The 20,269-nt window shown below is 50.6% G+C and overlaps 1 protein-coding gene and 2 long non-coding RNA genes across 8 annotated transcripts in view; 2 read left to right on the top strand and 1 right to left on the bottom strand.

The window, feature by feature from the left end:
- On the top strand, positions 1-2,376 carry LOC121040210 (uncharacterized). The gene is made up of 2 exons (XR_005795188.1): positions 1-1,467; positions 2,097-2,376. It is a non-coding gene; the product is annotated as an uncharacterized LOC121040210 (long non-coding RNA).
- Positions 2,377-9,378: 7,002 nt separating this feature from the next.
- Positions 9,379-11,046, bottom strand: LOC121040214 (uncharacterized). The gene is made up of 3 exons (XR_005795189.1): positions 10,963-11,046; positions 10,604-10,753; positions 9,379-10,126 (listed from the first exon to the last, which is right to left on the bottom strand). It is a non-coding gene; the product is annotated as an uncharacterized LOC121040214 (long non-coding RNA).
- Positions 10,706-20,269, top strand: part of EFCAB6 (EF-hand calcium binding domain 6) — a 249,329-nt gene continuing 239,765 nt past the window's right edge. For 4 of the 6 annotated variants that reach the window (XM_040490604.1, XM_040490609.1, XM_040490606.1 and 1 more), the window contains exons 1-2: positions 10,972-11,080; positions 18,465-18,571. In XM_040490604.1, the coding sequence (XP_040346538.1) occupies positions 18,501-18,571 (71 nt within the window). In that variant the 5' untranslated portion in view covers positions 10,972-11,080; positions 18,465-18,500. Of the gene's footprint in view, positions 10,794-10,971; positions 11,081-18,464; positions 18,572-20,269 lie in introns of those variants that run through there. The other 2 variants (XM_040490605.1, XM_040490608.1) reach the window with 1 other exon arrangement.

The raw sequence follows: 20,269 nt of genomic DNA on the forward strand, positions 1-20,269 counted from the left end.
CCCTCCCTCCCTCCCTCCCTCCTGTGGCCTCAGCTCTGGGGATACAGGCCGGGCGCCCAGTGTCTGTCCTGGGAGGTCCCAAGTGCGGGACAGTTTTCCCACCACCTGAGCGGTGACTGCTGTTTGAAATGGGTGGAGGTCAGGTCCTCGGGTGCCCATCGCTCTCCTGTAGCGTTTGGTCCCAGCCCCTCCCGTGCAGCATCATTGCCCACCCTTCATTGTAGAACGAGCATTTGCAGACTGGAGTGGCACTTTCGTCGGTCGGAGGATCCAGCCTTACCCACCGACACCGACGTCTCTGACGGCCGGACCTCCCGTCCCTGACAAGCTGGCCACCTCTGGGGACAGCCGTTCCGTTGCTGACAGTGCTGTCCAGCCACGTCCTCCGGGCCCTGCCCTGGCCTGGCCCCGCCCGCTGGGACCCCCAGCCCTGCCTTCGCGTGTGAGCATCCCCGCTGCTCCCTGGTGCCCCCAGCTTTCCTCTCTCATCCCGCCCACCTCACTGCTCTAGAGCTGTCTCCCCCCCCACCCCATGGACAGTGACACCCCGAAAGCAGGGCCGTGCTGTGTCTTTCCCTAGGTTGGAGTTTGACATATAATCAGCGCCTAATAATTGCTAAGGGAGTGACACCTTTCATGGTCAGAGTGGATTTTGCTTTTTCTGGGAGCCATCTGCCCTGTACCTTCCTGGCTGCGCCCTCAGAGGCTGTGTCTTCCCAAACAAGAACGAGGCTGGCCTCCTGACCCTGAACTGCCCCACTGGGCCTCCGCCCCGGCCTCTATACACCTCTTTCTTTACTGCCAGTGGGCCGTGGTGTTCTCCTCTTCCAGAACATCCTTCCCGACCACTCACTGGCTTCCCAAATGTCGGTGTAACTGGGGGATGGATTGTCTGGTGCCCATACTTCCCCTTGTCCTCCCTCTGTCCCAAAGCCCGGAGACACAGGACCCCTGAGAACTGCGTCGACCCTTCGGTGGCCACGCTTCTCCCTCTTCCTTTCTCCTTCCTTGGTGTTTTTTGAGCATCTACTCTATGCCCCGGTGGGGGTCCCGGAGACACACCCGATGTCAGTGCCTCTCCCCTGCAAATTTACCCCACTGTTACGTCCTCTGGGGACCCTGCTCTCATTCCCACCCAGATAGATACCTACAGCGAGACGCCTGGTGGGGGATCTGAGGACCCCGGCTCTAGAGTCCCGGTTTAGTTGTGTTTGGCTGCGTGACCCAGGCGAGCCACCTGCCTTCTCTCAGCCTCAGGATCCGTCTCTTCCAAATGGATGTTTTGTCGTAAACAGTCTCTAAGGTTTCTTCTGCTTGTCCAGGGCTCAGCGAGCTTGCTTGGTACACGCAGCGGAACCCAGCCCCGTTTACACGCACGTCGCCTCGGCAAACGGGAAACAAAGGCGTGGTGCAGAGAGCTGGCGCTACGGAGAGGTGACACCAAGGACAGCAGGGGGACTGCTTAATGTAAGAGGAGGGCCGCGGGTTGGGTCTGGAACCAGGTGGGAGTAGGTAGGGCAGGGGCCAGCGGGAGGCATGGCAGGTGGGAAGAAATAAGATACACTAGACCGGGTTGGGCACCCGGTCCCGATTCCGGGTGTCGCCGGGACCACGGGGCGGGGGGGGAGCCCCTTTTCACCTCCTAACGGGGAGGTCTCAGCCCAGGGGTCTCGACGCTCCACCCAGTGCGAACAGTCTGTGACTCTTAGGCGGTCAAACCGTCTGTCGACTCCACCCAGGAGGAGCTGACGAGTGGGGGAGACCGTGAACTTTGAGCCAGCCATGGACTCTGCGGCAAGGGCAGAGAGAACCCGTCACGGTGCACCTGCCACACAAGCTTGGGCCCACGGGCACCATCGCCAAGGCGCCCTGAGCCTTTGCCAAATCTACACATCAGATGACAACTTGCTTCTCACGCTTGGATCCCTGCAAGCTACTTGGCACCGGATGTCTGAGCCACAGTCCCTAAATCTGTCCCTCACCATTGACGGAAGGAGTCTGTGCTCTATTAAAAGCATTCTTCAAGCACCAGAGAATGCGAAATGTGTTTAAAATATAAAAATCAACCAGAAAATGCATTTTTCTTCTCTTCACAGTTGTCATCTTTGCATATCTCCATGGCGTTGAGCGCCAGCTGGGAACAGAAGTCCTAAAATACCCAAGCGAGGCCATCTCTGCAGAAGGAGAGACTCTCAACGGAGCCAGCAAGACTCTCTCTCCTCCAATTTATGCATCCTCAAAAAACTTTTAAGTGGATTGGTTGAAATCTTGTTTTCCCCCTAGTGTTCCTGTCTCTCAGTTCTCCCCTTTTATACTCCATGGTATGTGTGATTTCCAGAAAAAAAACAAATCCCAAATACAATTAGCAGCTAGGAACCCGTCTCACTGTGCTCAAGAACGACTGGCCGTTTGGACCTCTGTGTCCACTTAGGCTGTTCCCCTCTGCCCGGATTGCCATTCCTCAACGTGGGTGATGCCGATTTAGGCTTTGAGCTCGGTACAGGTGGGGTCCTAATCCAAGGACCCCGATGTCCCTCTCCCACCACTTCCAGGGCTGCTACTTTGGCCCAGTGACCACCTGCTTCTTGAGGCTGGTCATGTCTCTTCCTGGGGGTAAAGAAGTTAGCTTCCTAAGAGGTGGTCGGTCGGTGAAACCTTGATGACTGGAACGCTCTCACCGTCTGCTGAATTCAGCCGCCCCTCCACAGGTCCTTGTTCTGCAAGCACGTCATTTGTTACTCGCCGCACAGGCCCCCTCTGGCCTGGCCGTGCTGCTCAGGGGCCCTGACCTACACGCCCAACGCTCTCTTCTCCAACGGTCTCTTCTCATGGACCATTTAGCCTCATGGAAAAGCCTTTCCTGCTATTTCTTTTAAAAATTTTTTAATGTTTATTTTTCGAGAGAGAAAGAGAGAGGCACAGAGAGGGAGACGCAGAATCCGAAGCAGGCTCCAGGCTCTGAGCTGTCCGCACAGAGCCTGATGCGGGGCTCAAACTCGAACGGTGGGATCATGGCCTGAACCAACGTCAGATGCTAAACCGGCTGAGCCACCCGGGCGCCCCCTCTGATTTTACCAGAGACATCAGGAGGGCTGCTGGTCATGTCAGACGGACTGACTTTCAGTGGCCGGAGGCTGCCTCTGTCTGGGGTCTCTACGCCACTTGGGCCCCCCCAGGGGAGAAGGCCAGAAGCACCCTCAGCCCGGAGCTTGGGGGACTGCTATGTCCCGTCTCCACGAGTCTCAGAAGAATTCTCAGAAGGGAGCGTGCCAGGCGTTAGAGCCTTGAATTCCGAAGGAGTGATAATCCCCTGTAATCGTATATTGGTTTGCATTTGTTAAGAAAATATCTGAGTAACTTCTCAGGTTTCCTGGCCAAAGACTCCATTCACAGCCCCAAGTCGACGGAAGGAGGGACGGTGCCCGTTCGTCTTCTCACCGCTCGGCTGAGTGCGGCGCTCCGTTCCTATCACATCATCCGTACGTGCTTGTTCCCGAACGAAAGGCAAATTAAATGCTAAACAGCACTAATTACAAGCTGCCGCAAGACCCTGGCTCTTAGTGAAGAGAATTACCTGTGATTGGCGGGGGGTTGCAGGTTGCCCAGATGTATGGGACATGAAATTAGCTTCGAGCTGCTGCTTTATTCCGGAGGGTGGGCCGTTACTGTCACGGAATGTTCAGGGGGCGGGATGCGTTAAGATTCTAAGTGCCGGGGTTCTACACCGCGGAATCTTGTTCAGGAGCAAGGTAAGTGGATTTCGATCCCTGTTTCCGTGAAAGGAGACAGCCCGTAACTGAGCTCACGAGTGGATCAGCACACCGGAGGGGAACGAAAGCGGCGAAAAGGCTACACGGGGCCTGCACAGTCTTTCTCCACGGGCAGTCCTAGAGTAGGTACGAGAATGACCCCCTGTTTACAAAGAGTGATCAATTATTTGTAGTGACAGTATCTAAAATGTAAAATTTAGGGGCGCCTGGGTGGCTCAGTCGGGTGAGCATCTGACTCTTGATTTCGGCTCAGGTCATGATCCCAGGGTCGTGGGATCGAGCCCCCATCAGGCTCTGCGCTGAGCAGAGAGCCTGCTTAAGATTTTCTCTCTCTCCCTCGGCCTCTTTCCCCGACGCATGCTCTCCCTAAAAAGAAAGAAAGAGAGAAAGAGAGAAAGAGAGAGAGAGAGAGAGAGAGAGAGAAAAGAAAGAAAGAAAGAAAGAAAGAAAAAGAAAGAAAGAAAATACAATTTAGTTTCTGGCTGGTTGTACTAAAATGAGAAGCTGCATCAGCTGTCAAGGTAAATATCAGAGAGAAAGCATCTATTTTAGTAAAGGAAAAAAAAGAACCACGGTAGCTTTTCCAAAGGAGCTACTTATACCCTCATTTGTTTTTCTTTATTTTTCTTTGAAGGGCAGCTCAGGAGACTCTGGTGTCCATCTTACAAGGCCGTGAAAAGGACAGTAGTCAGAGAAATCTCTCGTAGCAGATTTCCCAGGGATGTCCTCAGCCCCCATTTAGATGCATCATGTCTCTCTGCCCTGTGTTTGCTGTTCCCTCCTTCTTTATTAATAGACCAGGCGGAAAACAGTACTTAACTTCTTAGGGGTTAATCGGCTCCTGCTGTGTATTTCTCCTTTTGAAGGCATAACCTCCGTTTATAACCTCATGATTGATGACTGTGAAATAATTCCAGGCTCGGTCTTAGTGCCCAGTCTCCAAGGCGTACGTCATTGTGATGAGCACTCAAAACCTGGAGGGAGGGACAGAGGATTGTTGCCACACAGCTCCCCACGACCCCAGGTTTCCTCCTGATTGCTGATAGAATGAGCTGTGTGCTGGATGTTGTAAGTGTGAAAATATTTTCGCCACAACTTCCCATGGCTCGCTTCTCCAGATTATCACGAAAGGTTTTGAGCAGCAGATTCCTGCATGGGAATGAGTAGTGGGGACTGTAGCAGTTTCTTGGGCAGGGAGCGTTATACATTTAAGTGATGCTGGAAGGTATCATGGCCAAGTTGATAGGTTCGGCCCTGTTGAAAGGAGACCCACTGTAGGACATCTGAGGGAGCTGGCAGCATTCTTTGGAAGGTATGGTCAAGGAAGACCGAAAATCTCCAACAAACTCCTTGGGGCCACCATCCCATTACAGAACTCTGGTCTGTGTGAACAAAGATCACACGGAATCTAAAGCATTTTATGGGCTTATCAGGACAATAAACGAATGAGGTGAACTGAGATCTTGTTAAAAACAAAACACCTAAGTTAACTCTTTGCATGGAAGTGAAAAGTTTCCAGGAGCAGGGAAAAAGCTTTGGAGTGAAGATGCTCTTAAGAAAAAAAGGAAAAGAAAAGAGAATTATATGACAAAACCTCATGTCAGATTTTTTTTTTAATGTTTATTTTTGAGAGAGAGCGAGACAGAGACAGAGTATGAGCAGGAGAGGGGCAGAGAGAGAGGGAGACAGAATCTGAAGCCGGCTCCGGGCTCTGGGCTGTCAGCACAGAGCCCCATGTGGGGCTCAAACTCACGAGCTGCGAGATCATGACCTGAGCTGAAGTCGGATGCTTAACCAACTGAGACACCCAGGTGCCCCTCATGTCAGATTGATTTAGTCACTTAAATACATGAAAAAAAAATCATCCGTATTCAAGGAAATAAGGATTTTCAGTTTCCTGATTCTTGGCTATGTTGCCCCAATCATCTGCTTCACAATTGAGTTCAGATCAGCTCAAAGGACATTTATTAAGTCCCTACTAAACAGTTTGCTCACACAGCCAGCTACCAGTTTTTCACCTATAATTTCCCCTCAGAAAAGAGTGTTAACATTTACCACAATTGGTCATATGGTGAGCCAGGAAGTCAGTCTCAAACAATTTCAATAAACCAAAATCTTACCTTTGTGTTTCTTGGACCACAGTGGAACTAAGCCGGAAATCAATAACAAAAATACAGCTAGAAAATGCCCAACTGTCTGTAGTTTAATATAGCTCTGTACTACCATGGGTCAACAGAGACATCGCCATGGAAATTCAAGCCAGATTTTGAATTGAATGCTAATTAAGATCTATCCTATCAGCGTTTGGAGGATGCAGGTACATTCATGCTTGGAGGGGGATTTAGAGCCTTAACCACGACCTAGAAAAGAAACAAGGGTGAAAACCAGTGATTTAAATATTCATATCAAGATGCTAGGAAAAGGAGAGCAGCAACTTAAATCCAAAGGAAAGAAAGAAGGAAAAATAACGAGCAAGAATCAATGACGTGATTTTCTTTGAAAAGGCTAATAAAATTGATAAACCAAAAAAAGAGAAGGTGTCTCTTTGGATCTGACCGTCCCAATCTGCCTGGACTGTTCAGGTCTGCACTGAAAGACTCATGTGTCAGGAAACCCCTCCACCCCCTGGCAAGCAAGGTGGTTGGCCACCCTAGCTCCTACAGACCCTGTACTAAGGGGACGTTATAAACAACGTTGTGCTGATAAGCTTGACAATTAAGATGATCTAGACAAAGTATATGGAGAACGTAAGTTGCCAAAACAAACACAAGAAGAAACAGAAAGTCTGAATAGTCTTGTAAGTAACACAGAACTTAAACCAATTATTAAAAACCTCCCACGAAGAAACCGCTAGGACAAAATACCTTTGCCGGTGAATTTCCCCCGACATTGAAGCCAAACGCAAATATCACATGAGCTTTGGGAGAGCCGGGAAGGTGGAAGCACTTTCCAACTTACTCTGAGGCCAGTATAACCTCAGTATTAAAATCTGACCAGAGCATCACAGAGAAAGGGAAGTCGCTGGTCACGGCCTCTCATGACAATGACCAAAGACTGGCAAACTGGTTTTTGCAGAGGGCCAGAGAGTCGACGTGTGTGCCACACAGCCTATGCTTCACCGGCTACACGCCGCACCGTAGAGCAGAAGTCGCCCCCGGGTGGCACGTAAATGAATGTGTGTGTGGCCGTGAACCCAATAAAACTTGGGGTGTCAAATAGACAAACATCCTAAATAAACATTAGCCAATTTAATCCAGTGATATATAAAATAGTAAAGAGTTACCCCTGGAATTCAAAGAAATTTCAACATTAAAAATTCATCACATTAGGGTCACCTGGGTGGCTCAGTCGGCTAAGTATCCGACTCCAGCTCGGGTCATGATCTCACAGTTTGTGGGTTCAAGCCCCGTGTGGAGCTCTGTGCTGACAGCTTGAAGCCTGGAGCCTGCTTCGGATTCTGTGCCTCCCTCTCTCTCTGCCCCTTCTCTGCTCATGCTCTGTCTCTCTGTCTCAAAAATAAATAAAACATTAAAAAAATAAAAAGAAAACAAATCTAAAGTACAAGGATGAGAGAAGAAAAAATAAAAGTCATTTGCAGGTCACACACACAAGATTGTGCAAGTTAAAAATACCAAAGATGCTTAGCATTAGCTGGAACTGATCCATGAGAGTCACTGGCTATAAAGTCAGCATACAGAGCGGCAACGATCTTCCTATATATGAACAATACACACTGAGAAAGGGAATTCAAAAAATCAATACACTTCAGCACGGTTACAGACTTTTGTGCGTGAAAAGACCCTATCAAGAGAATGAAAAGAAAACCCACAGAATGGGAGAAAATATTTGCAAATGACACAGCTGATAAGGGTTTAATATCCAGAACGCGTAACTCCCAGAACTCAATAAAAAGACAACCTCATTAAGAATAGGTAAAGGACTTGAATAAATATTTCTACAAAGAAGACCTACAAATGGCCAATGAGCATGTGAAAAGATGGTCAACATCACTTAGGGAAATGCAAGTCAAAGCCACAGCGAGATACTGCCTCAGGCTACTACGGATGGCTGTCATCGGAATAAAACCAAACCCCCAAACCAGAAAATGACAAATGTTGGTGAGGATGTGGAGAAACCGTAATCCTCGTGCACTGCTGATGGGAATGTAACATGCTGTAGCCGTTGTGGAAAAAATTTCATGATTCCTGTAAAAGTTAAACTGAGAATTGCCACGTAACCCAGTAATTCCACTCCGAGAAATACACCCCTAAAAATTGAAAAGACGGACTCAGAGACTCGTATGCCAATGTTCATAGCAGCATTATTGATTGTAGCCAAAAGAAACAAGTTGATAGTGCCCATCAACAGATGAATGGTTAGACATGTTTTTTTTCCTGTTTAAAAAATTTTTTCTGTTTCCTGATGCTTTGCCATCTCGGGGCCTTGCTCACACTGGAGTGACTGTCCCTCCCAAGGTTAGCTAATTTCTACAGATAGTAAAGATCTTGCCAAAATTACTCCAAGTAGCCAATGTTAAGCCTGCTGACCCTGCCTTGCCTTTCCCTTGGGAACCACAGGAAAGGCTCTGTCTACATTTTGTCCTCATTAGGCGGGGTCGTGCTGGTGAGGCTGGTGACAATGGTTGAGTGAGATCACAGTGTACATACTCTGGCAATGGAACCAAGAAGACTTTGCTGAAGGACTAGATGGGGCGGGGCGGGGTGGGGGGGCGGTGAGGCAATGATCTTGCCGAGGGAAGACAAGGTTTCCTGCTTTGAGTGGTGCCATTTACTGACGTTGGCCAGAGTCAGGGAGGTCAGAGGACCAAGGGCTGTGTGGACGGCTGAAGTCAGAGGAGTCTCTGATTCATACCAGTGGAGGGGTCGCAGCTGGGGATAAGTGTGAGAACACCACCTAGGTCAGAGCCAGAGGGGGAAAAATCACGAGTGGGGCCTGAGAACTGAGTAGTTGGTGATTTAGGGCGAAACTAGGGTTGTATGGCTTCAGAGGAACAGTAAGAGAGTGTTTCAGGTAGAAAGGTGACCCACTGGGCTGAATGCTCCTGAGAGGTCGAGGGAGGCAAAGTCGGGGACAGATGAAATATTCATGAAAACTGACCAGGTACCGGGGAGTCACGGAGCTATGCCTCTGGGAAAACTGATGGAGAGTGAATAGTAACTGAGAGACCCGTGTGGACAGATAACTCTACGGAGAGTTGGGGTAGAAGCTAGAAGATAATTTTTTTTTTTTTTTAAGATGTCAGATACTAGAGCATATTTTATGAGGGAAGGAGGTGGTGGGGGGAGGGAGGAGGAATGAGACCTTGGCCTTTATGGGAGAGGCAATGACCTAAGCCCTTTTGCTCTCAGGACCAAACCTTTTGGCCTCAGATCTATTTACACTCTTAAAAGAATTGAAGACCCCAAAGTGCTTTGGTTTTTGTGAGTTCTATCAATATTTACCACATCAGAAACAAAACAGATACGAATTTTGAATTTTGTTTACCAATTCATTTAAAATAGCAAGAAACCCATTACACATGAACTTTTTTTAATGAAAAATTATTATGCTTTCCAAAACAAAGTGTGTGAAAAGAGAGGCAGTTTTGTATTTTTGCAAATCTCTTTAATGTCTGACTTAAGAGAAGACAGCTGGAATCTCCCATCTCCGTCTGCATTCAATCTGTTGCAGTGTCACACATCGTGTAGCTTCTAGAAAACCCTACCGCACCCCTCACGAGAAAGTAAGAGTGAAAAGGCGAGTCCCACCTTCGTATTACTATGGGAACAGTTTGGACGATTATGGACTCCCTGAAAGGGTCTCAGGACCGCCAGCGGTTCCCAGGGCACATTGTTGAGCACTGGCTGACCTAAGCAATGAAGTCTCTGAGAAGGCCACTGGGGGGTGGGGGTGGGGGTGGGGGGTGGGACTGAGGACATACGTGGAGAGGCTGGAAGAAGGGCAGAAGAGATGGGCGTCTAAGAGGCTGCGAGACAACAGTGTGCTCCAGTCGTTTGGAGTCCAGGGGACTGGAGGTGAGGCCAGGTGCCGGGGATGGGGAGGGAGGGTGCGGGAGGTCTGAGCAAGAGAAGATGGCAGTACCCCTCGGTGAGAAGAAGACCAGCTTCCCCGCGATGTGCAGTCAGGTTGCCCAGCGTGACAGCGGACGATCGCTTCGCCGCCGCCAGAAATGGGTGCAGGGGGCTCCTCAGCAAGGCTGCCCCTCTGGTCCCTTCTCCCCGACAACGGAGAGCAGGGCCTGGCCTGCCTTGGTTCTAACTCCGGTTCTGCCATAGACCAGCTGCGTGTCCCGGGACAGAAGACCCCGCTCTGAGCCTCGGCTTCCTTTCTGCAAACTGGAAATAATCAGGGGGACTGTGCAGGTCACACGGCCCCGGGGCGGAGAATGCGGAGGGAGGGGCAAGCTGGTCCCGCCTCCTCGCGGCTTTCGGGCTCCTGGGGGCCCGCAGGGCGCAACCATACATGCGCACTGCCTTTGGCCAAGGCCGCAGCACGTGCTCGGGGCCGCGCACCGACGCTCCTCCCTCCGTCGTGACCCAGGCCCCGCGCGGCTACGCTGGGCTCTTCCAGGCACGGGAGTCTGCCGCTCGTGTGGGGCCGGGCTTCTCTCTGGCCACGCGCTTCGAAGCGGATCCGAGGGACCAGTCCGATCGCCAGCTCGCGCGAAGGCCACGTCGCAGAAACCCTCTCCCCTGACGCTCGTCGCCCCGGCGCTCCGCGGGTTCCCGCGCCCAGAAGCCTCAGGCTTCCGGCGGAAGTTCCTCCCGCGGGGGCGGAGCACCGGGCAGATCTGGTCACGCCCCTCCACTTACCGGCTTAGCCAATCGGAGCTGCTCTCCTTGTCGGGTGCGCAGACTCCTATTCCAATCAACGAGTGTCGCCGTTGCTCGGGCAACAGCGTCCTAGAGCCGGCGAGTGGGCTGGGCTTCTGTGGCCGAGCGGCCTGGGGTCCCCGCGCTCTGCTGTGGCCCCGCGAGGCGGAGAATCGAGAAGGGGGCTCGGGTAAGGCGGCGCGGCCACGGCGTCCGGACCCCGCGCGCGAGCGGAGGGCGAGAGGAGGGCCGGGGCGGGCGGCTCCGAGGGTCCCACAGCCCTGAGACGGCTGCCGCCCGCCTCCGAGACGCCTAGCCTCCCTCCCGCAAACGAGACCTCGGGCTGGTGACTCGCTTACCCCGTTCAGCACGTGTGTCAGCCGCCGTCGCCGGCCCTGGCGCTACTGCGGTGACTAGCGCGGTCCTCTCCCCGTGGGCTGACGTCATATTTGGGGAAGACGGACCACAACGCGGAAGGTAGTGACATCTTCCCCCCCCCCCCCCCGATGTGTGTGGGTCACACGGGAAGTGTGTGGCACTGCCTTCGGTCACTCCGACTTACAAAATGTTTCATGTCCCTTATGTCATTTGCCCGCACAGCGCTCTTGAGTGTCATTGCCTGCCCCCCGTAGAGGGCGACTTGGACCCCGTGGAGTGAAGGGGGTTGTCCAGACTTCACACAACTAGGAAGTCGCGGAACCCGAATTCAAACCCAGCACTTGCCTCATGTTAAAAAACAAACAAAAAAGAGCCCCAACTCTTTCCAGAACATTCTTTTTTCCCCTCGCACCGCCCACAGTTATCCCTGCCTCCCTCCGGAATTTTGTCCGGAAAGCACTTTGTGAAACGTCCTGTTGCAAAGAGCGCGCTTAAGGTCACCGTCTGGGGCACCCCGATCCTTTCCTTCTCCGTCTCCCGTTTCCTTCCCTCTTAAAGTCTGCCTCGCAGAATGCCTTGCCCCTTAAGAGGACTCCCACTTGTCTTTCAAAAAAGAGTAATTTAATAATTTAATAATGTTCCTCGAGTCCTGTGTGCCCCTAAATGGGTGGGCTTTCCGAAATGCTGTAAGTAAATTCCACGTTCACCACCTCCGTCCCTTCATCGCTTTCTTTCGTCCGCTGACGGTTGGCTGCTTTCTTCCTTTATTTATTTATTTTTTTTAATTTTTTTTTCCAACGTTTTTTATTTATTTTTGGGACAGAGAGAGACAGAGCATGAACGGGGGAGGGGCAGAGAGAGAGGGAGACACAGAATCGGAAACAGGCTCCAGGCTCCGAGCCATCAGCGCAGAGCCCGACGCGGGGCTCGAACTCCCGGACCGCGAGACCGTGACCTGGCTGAAGTCGGACGCTTAACCGACTGCGCCACCCAGGCGCCCCTGCTTTCTTCCTTTAAATACCAGGAGCGAGCCGGCCTTTTTGTGAAGTGTATTTAAATGTAGGCTCATAGAGGTGGGATTCTTGTAATTTTTCCTTTTTTAAAAAAAAATGTTTTTTAATGTTTGTATTTATTTTTGAGACATAGCGAGAGGGAGCATTGAGCGGGGGAGGGGCAGAGAGAGAGAGGGAGACTCAGAATGCGAGGCAGGCTCCAGGTTCCCAGCTGCCAGCACAGAGCCTGACGCGGGGCTCGAACTCACAAACTGCGAGATCATGACCTGAGCCGAAGTCGGGCGCTCAACCGACTGAGCCACCCAGGTGCCCGTATAATTTTTCAGTATTAATTCACCTTCAACAAGATACTCGCCAGGATATCCATGTCGTTGGGAAGAGGAGCTGTAAAGAAAAGGGATCTGTTTGAGAAAAGTCTGGCTTTAGAGAAAACCTATAAATATGTTATTTTTTCAGGTCTAAAGAGCTTCTTTTTCCACCTTTTTTTTTTTTTTCTCTTGGTTTTGACCTTTTACTGCTCTCTTTTTTTGTTTGCTTTGTTGCGGGTGCTACTGTTACTATTTTTTCTCTCTCCATTTATTTGCAGTTTTATGCCTTCTCTTTTTTTTTTTTTTAAGTTTATTTATTTGTTTTTGAGAGTAGGGAGGGGGCAGAGAGAGAGAATCTCAAGCAGGTTCCATGCTGTCAGCGCAGAGCCTGATGCGGGGCTCCATCCCAGGAACCGTGAGATCTTGACCTGAAACGAAATCAAGAGTCAGATGCTTCGCCAACTGAGCCACCCAGGCGTCCCTGCACTTTTATGACTTCTCCTACTACTGGCCCGAAAGTGCTGGTACTCCTGGCTAATACTTATTGAGCACTTACTGTGTTCCAGGCACAGCCTGGGGGCCTCACATCCATTTTTAAATTTAGTTCTTACCCCCTGCTTACAAAAGGGCACGGTTAACTTTTCCCGTTTTATGGATAAAGCAATAGGAACTCAGAGAAGTTAAGGGCCTTCCAAGCACATAAATGGTGGAGGGTGCCTTCTACTCCAGGATTGCCTGACAGTAGGACCTGTGTGTTCCTGACCAGTGCTCTAGCCCTCAAATATTTATATACTCCGTAAATCCCCTAAGGCTTTGAGATGATTTGTAAGAATGCATGTGATACGGTAAACTAAAAACACGTAAGTCAGGATCATGGAGAATACAAATAGAATAGTAAAGTAACATCTGGAGGAGAGAAAAATACTCTGATTGTCCATACTGGTTAATACAGTTGGGCTGCGGATTTAGTCGTGAACTTCTTGTCGACTCAAGAAAAAGGAGAATTAAAAAAAAAAGAGAAGTTGAATTCATTTTGGCCAAAGAAAACATTTTCATTCCTCTGGAAAACTAAAGCTTTTCTGACGTGTAGGTCTTCATCGTAAAACCTGGGCAGGGCTCGATTGCTACCAGATGGTTCAGTTGCAGGCCCGGGGTCCTAACCAGCTAGGGAGAGAGTAGGGACTCTCACACTTGAAGGAATATTTGGAATGAAAGTGCTCTGAACGGTAACAGTTTTCAGTAACACCTTCCGAATGTCCCCCCCGCCCTCCCCCTGCCTCCAGGACTTTGTAAACGCTGCTGCCCTGTCCCCTGGGGTGGTTCCAGTCTTTGTTTGCTCTTAACAGTTCTTCATTGAGCCCCTGCCGTATGCCAGGGCCTGTCTAGGCATCGAGGACCCCGCGGTGATGGTCACGTCCCCACCCTGATACCTTTGGTGCCTCCACCCTGTCACTGTCTATTACTGGGTTTTTTTTCTGGACTGACTTCGGTTTACCCTCCTTTCACGGTTTTATAAAACCCCATGAAGACACTCAGCACCTTACGCTGTAACTGTCTATGTCTTCCGCCCTGTGCTGTCTCTGATTCAGGTTGCTGTGCGTTTCCAAGACCTAAAAATAATAGCAGCTGCCAAATGAGGAACACAGCCTACTGTGTGTCAGGTGCTTTAGATACGTTTTCCGTGACGCTTCCACAGCTTGTAGAGCGGCGGCACTTGAGCATTGTTGGTTCACCTGCCTTTTAAGAAGCTGGTGAAAGTAACATATCCCCTAGAAAAATCATCTCATAGCGCTTTTATGTTTAATCTCTGAGGGTTTGAAGAGCCACCAAAGCACACGGGTGGACCGCTTCCCTAGATCCTAGGTTAAGAATACCTGCTTTAAAGGGGCGCCTGGGTGGCTCAGGCAGTTAAGTGTCCTACTTTAGCTCAGGTCACGATCTCGCAGTTCGTGGTTTCGAGCCCCGCGTCGGACTCTGTGCTGACAGCTCAGAGCCTAGAGCCTGCTTCAAATCCTCTGCCCCTCCCCTGCTCGTTCTCCCTCTCTCTCAAAAATAAAGAAACATTAAAAACTTTGGAGACAAAAGAATATTTCCTTTAAAGAGATGTGTTACTTCCATTTTTCAGATGAGGAAACTGGGTCAGGAGGAGGTTAATTAACTTGCAAGTTGGACGGTGGATAGTGGAACGACCTTGACCCTAAGTCCTCTTGACTCTAAACTCTTTGTTTTTCCCATTGTCCAAAAGTATAGATGCTCAGTAAATAACTGAATGTGTGGAAGGCTAAAAAGGGAACTTTCTAGGGTATGTGTTCCAAAATATAATAAAACATCCATATGATAATCAGATTAGACAAGAAGATTTTTCTCAAGTATTCGGACTTAACTGCCAAAATCTTTTGTGTTGCTTGCAACTTTTTCCAAGTGACAATCTCCTCCCCCCGCCCCCCCCCCCCTCCGCCACTCCTCCCCACGATACCAGTTCCAACAGTTTTTGCTTCTGATGCCATTTCTGTTTGGCTGTGCACATTTCTTACTCTTGTGTTGAATTATGTTTTCTTCGGGTGCCAAGGCAGATGGATGGCACTTTTGTTATGATTCAGATATAAATAGCATCTGTTAAAAACTGGACATTAATACTTATCTGGCAAATAAACACACGTATCAGTGAAACAGCCCTCTGATTGTGTTTGCCAGCGGTCAGGAGTGTATTTGATGGCTCGTCACTTGGTGCTTGTGTGGGCGCATTGGTTTCGTAATGCGTCTTAATCTCTACCTCACCGAGTCCTGAAGTCATTAATTAATGTCTCGGAGTTCTCTGTTGAGAGCCCAAACTGAGGGTGGCGTGTAGCCAGAGGCGACCTACACAGACCACATCAGAGCGCCGTGCTCAGACTCAGGGAGGGCCCTGTTCAGCTTTCAGAATCAAGGGTCAAATTAGCTTAGCTTTCTTGCCCTCGCAGCACTAGGTGTCCGCCGTGGTCCATCGCGAACGAAGCTCACCGTGTACCAGGCTGCGTGGTAGGCGCCGGGTGTCAAGAGGGGAGGTCGGCCAATCCCACCACTGGGGAGGCTCACTAGCCGGCAGGGGACACAGGTACACAGCCAACAGAAGATCCCCGAAGCAGAGGATTAGAGTGAACATAGAGTTAGGGTTAGAGTGATGGCCCGGGAGGCGATAATACTTTATAGTTTTGGTCCCAGCTGGCCCCACAGCAAAGGAATGGAATTATGGTGCCTTTGACCTTTTTGTCCTTTTCTTTATGTTTATTTCAAGTTTATTTATGTATTTTGAGAGAGAGACAGAGACAGAGAGATCACAAGTGGGGGAGAGGCAGAGAGAGAGAGAGAGAGAGAGAGAGAGAGAGAGAGAGAGAGGGAGAGAGAGAATCCTAAGTAGTCTCTATGCTGCCAGTGCCGAGCCTGATGCGGGGCTCAAGTCCATGAACCGTGAGACCATGACCTGAGCCGAAGTCAAGAGTCTGACGCTTAATGGACTGAGCCACCCAGCGCCCCTGTCTTGAGTAAATCAAACAATTGGTAAAACAAAACTGTGAGACCAGATTCTCCATAAAAGCATGAGTAGTTTTGTTTAAGGAAGACAGGAAGGAAGGCCTCATGAAGGAGGGGCTGCACCCTCAATCTTGAAAGATGAATCGCAGCGTGCAGGCAGGAGAGGTGGAGGGAAATCCTAGCAAAAGCGTGAACCAGAACTCAGAGGTGAGGAACGACACGGCGCGTTCCGAGTGCTGCCTGATGATGCCGCCCGCGTGGAGCGCTGGGATCTGCTGGTTGCGGGGGGCCGGCATATTAATGATGGGAATGATCCTGTCACCACAGTTAAGAGTTTGGTTTCAGCTCAGATAACCCTGGAGAAGTAGTGTAGGTTTTTTTTTTTTCTTTTTTAAACTTCATAATTTTAGACTCGCAAATCTGTTACAGAATCAGTACAGAGAGTTCCTCTGTGCACCCCGGTGCCCCCCCTAACCCGCCGCACCGTGATAACACCTTACCAAGTAGTCGTAGTACAGTGATCAAAATCAGGATAACGCCATTGGGACTGTACTAGTGGCTAAACTATGGGCTGTATTCAGGTCTCACTAGTTTGACGTGTTTTCTCTCGGTACGTAGTTCTATGAGATTCTAACACATGTATAGTTTCACATTGTACATTTTTTTTAAAAATTTTTTTTCAACATTTATTTATTTTTGGGACAGAGAGAGACAGAGCATGAATGGGGGAGGGGCAGAGAGAGAGGGAGACACAGAATCGGAAACAGGCTCCAGGCTCTGAGCTATCAGCCCAGAGCCTGACGCGGGGCTCGAACTCACGGACCGTGAGATCGTGACCTGGCTGAAGTCGGACGCTTAACCGACTGCGCCACCCAGGCGCCCCACGTTTATTTATTTTTGAGACAGAGAGAGACAGAGCGTGAACAGGGGAGGGGCAGAGAGAGAGGGAGACACAGAATCTGAAACAGGCTCCAGGCTCTGAGCTATCAGCCCAGAGCCTGACGCGGGGCTCGAACTCACGGACCGCGAGATCGTGACCTGGCTGAGGTCAGACGCTTAACCGACTGCGCCACCCAGGCGCCCTCACATTGTACATTTTTAAGCCAGGGAGCCACACAACTATATCAGTGCGCTAGAAAGAGAAATCCTGGCAACAGAGGAGACGGGTTGGAGGGAGAAGGTGGGATCTGGAAGTGATGTGCGGGGCTATTTCTGTAACCCAGATGAGCGAGGATGAATGGAGCAGTGATGGAGGGATGGAATGGGGCAAGGAAAAGACCGAAGAGTGTTTTGCAAGTAAACTTGACCATCCTCGCCAGCCGCTCAGAAAGAGAGCTGGAGGCCAGAGTCAAAGGCAGGGATTTCTGCCGTAACTTACCAAGGTTCAGGAGTGGAAGCAAATTCATTTGTTCACTCAGTGAATCTGAACGCCCCTGACCGCTAGTCCCTACACCGGGACCTGAGGCTGTACCGATCACACAAATTAACCCGGCCCTTGCTTTTTTGGAACTTAAAGTCTACGAGACAAGCATTAACTGAATACTCATGACAAACTGGGCTAAGGGCTGTAAAGGACAACAGAGGTCGTGCGTGTGTGTAAGGGGGGTGTGGCCTAGTGTGGGGGTGCCAAGGAAGACTGCATCTGTGGCCTTGGTCTTGGGCAGCAGCGGCCCCTGGGAACTTTCCAGTGAGGTGAATTCTCAGGCCCCACCCTCCCCAGGATCTAGACCTAGGATCAGGACCTGGAGCTGGCGCCCGGGGATCGGTTCCTAACAAGCCCTCCAAGTGGTTCTGACGGTCACTGGAGTTTGAGGACCACTGATCTTTGGGAGGAGGAGGAGAGCATTAGGCAGACCCTAATGCGAAGGGCGAGTGGTCTAGGTGGGGGGCTATGGCTCTGAAAACAGAGCTTCCGTGCAGGATAGGCCACATCACACAGACGGCCAAAGGCTTCTGTGGCTGAGGCTCAAGGAACTGGGGAGAGGGAGACCGATGGAGGAGCAGGCAAGGGCTGTCCCACAGGGTTTTGCGACACCATTGAGGGCTTTGGTTTTAATCCTAAGGACAACAGGAAACAGTTGCCGTTCTTTTGTTTTTGTTTCTTTAAGTTTTCTTTTAAGAGAGGGAGAGAGAGAGAGAGAGAGCGAGCGGAGCATGAGCGGGGGAGGGCAGAGAGAGAGAATCCCAAGCAGGCTGTGCACTGTCAGTGCAGAGCCTGATGCCGGGCTTGAGCCCATGAACCGTGAGAGGTCACGAGCTGATCTGAAAGCAAGAGTCGAATGCTTAACCAGCTGAGCCACCCCAGCACCCCGGAAGCAGTTGGGAGTTTTTCCAGCAAGGAGGAGACACGAGGATGTCGGCACTTTAAAATGTTTATTTTGGCTGCTGTGAGGAAGCTAGAGGGTGTGTGATCTGGACACAGGCAGGTTAGTGATGTGCCTACAGGGCTGACATAGCTCCCCCGGGAAGCCTACAGTTTAGTATGAATTCACGCGGAGGACCTGCCTGAGGCTTTTGACACGATTCTCCAGTCGCCTGCAAAATCACCTGATGATTTTACGGACCCACAGGCTCCACTCTTGTGGCTCGATAGGCTAAACGAGAAAATCTGCCTGCCAATCTGTGCTAACTCCTTGCTCTCGAATTTTTCAGAACCCACAGTTTCCGAAGTAGTTAATTTTGAAGGAAATGAGACGAAATAGCCCTCAGACGAATGTTGCCACGGTCAACAGCACCAAGTCCTGCAGTACCAAGGCCAGGTGAGACGCTGCTCGGGCGTGTGGCTCAAGTTCACAGTACCGTGCCGGGCGTAAGGCTTTGAGAGAAGGGTGCTTTACTGGCTGTTAATGATACCGTTATCAGTCCTGTCTGGTTGGGGCCAGTCATTCATGCAGCAGGCACATACCAAATGCTGATTTTTTGTGCCGAAATTGTCTAGGGACTTGCATATTTGTCATATCAGCAAGTATCAGCTTATTCATTTTATTTAAAAAAATTTTTTTAATGTTTATTTATTTTTGAGAGACAGAGACAGAGCATGAGCAGGCAAGGGGCAGAGAGAGAGGGAGACGCAGAATTGGAAGCAGGCTCCGGGCTCTGAGCTGTCAAAACAGAGCCCGATGTGGGGCTCGAACTCACAAACCACAAGATCGTGACCTGAGCCCAAGTCGGATGCTCAACCGACCGAGCCACTGGGTGCCCCTCAACTTATGCGTTTTAAAGCCGAAGGCCCTTAATTTGGTGCTCAACACGACTACAAATATTTGACGAGTCTGGGGCCATCGGAAAACCATGGAGCACCATGGAGCCTGCCTTGCCACGGGGGCCGTGGGTGCAGGTTTGCTGGTGGCCACGCGCTCGGTTTCCCCCATAGGTGGCGGCAGAAGCAAAACTTTCCCTTGCCGAGAGCTCAAGCGGGAAACCAGCTTTGCCAGCATCTGAGGACTTGCTTGGGCCCGGCAGCACTATAAAAATAGGATATGTTAACCGCTCCTTGTCTGCTCCCGGGAGCTGGAGGAGAGAGCGTACTAGTTTCCAGCTCGTGCATTTGAAAAGGCTGCCAGCGAAACAGGTTTTGAGCTGGGAACAGCTGTTTGACAGCCAGCGCGGGCAGGTCTTCTGACACAACTTGGCTGTGGCCTGTTGCCGTAGCTGTGTCGTCGTGTTAGGTGTTGGGGAGTCTGAGAACGGTCATTAGGTGAGAGTGGATTTCTGAGCCACCGTCTGAAATGAGATTTTGGGGCTCGTGATCGAGAAAGCACGTTACAAACAAAATGGTGTAAGCTTTTTCTTTAGATCTGTGTTTGGGAGCAGCCAGGCATTCGTGCTGATAGAGGTTACCACACAACCACAGCACTAGGATCAGTTAAACTCAACGTCCATTGTGTTTTGGACACCGTAATCAGACGTGGCCCCTGCTGTCATGAAGTTAAGAGCCTAGCAGGGAAGGGAGACGCAGAACAGTCATAAGGGTCTTGGGTGTTAATTGAGACCTTTTTGACCCTGGTCACCAGTGCTCGGGGAAGGGCCCAGAGTGAGAATCATGGGTGATACTGAAACTGCTGTGTTGGGTGGTGGGAAAGAGGGTGACGACCCTAAACGGGACCCAGAAGTGGGAAGACGTGCGTGTGTGTGCGTGCGTGCGTGTGCGTGTGCAAGTGTGTGCGTGTCAGTATGTGTTGGGAGGAGAGTGACGTTGAATGACAGGGCTGTGAAAATCCTTCACTCATTAATTTGAGAAACACTTCTGGAACCACAGTCATGTGTTGGGTACTCTGGGGCTGGGAGTTCAGTGGTGTAGAAGTTCTGTTTTATTTCATGGAGGCTATAACGGAGGTTGTCATTTCTCAAATGCAAGCGTGACTCCCAGCCGTGGTGAGTGCGGCGCAGGGGAAGGACTGGCCTTGATGAGAGAGTGTGGAGGACGATGCAGATGGGGTAATCAGGGAAACCCCTCC

The sequence above is a fragment of the Herpailurus yagouaroundi genome, unplaced genomic scaffold (genome assembly GCF_014898765.1).
Source record: "Herpailurus yagouaroundi ecotype Mexico unplaced genomic scaffold, PumYag 182, whole genome shotgun sequence".
NCBI classification, from domain to species: Eukaryota; Metazoa; Chordata; class Mammalia; order Carnivora; family Felidae; genus Herpailurus; species Herpailurus yagouaroundi.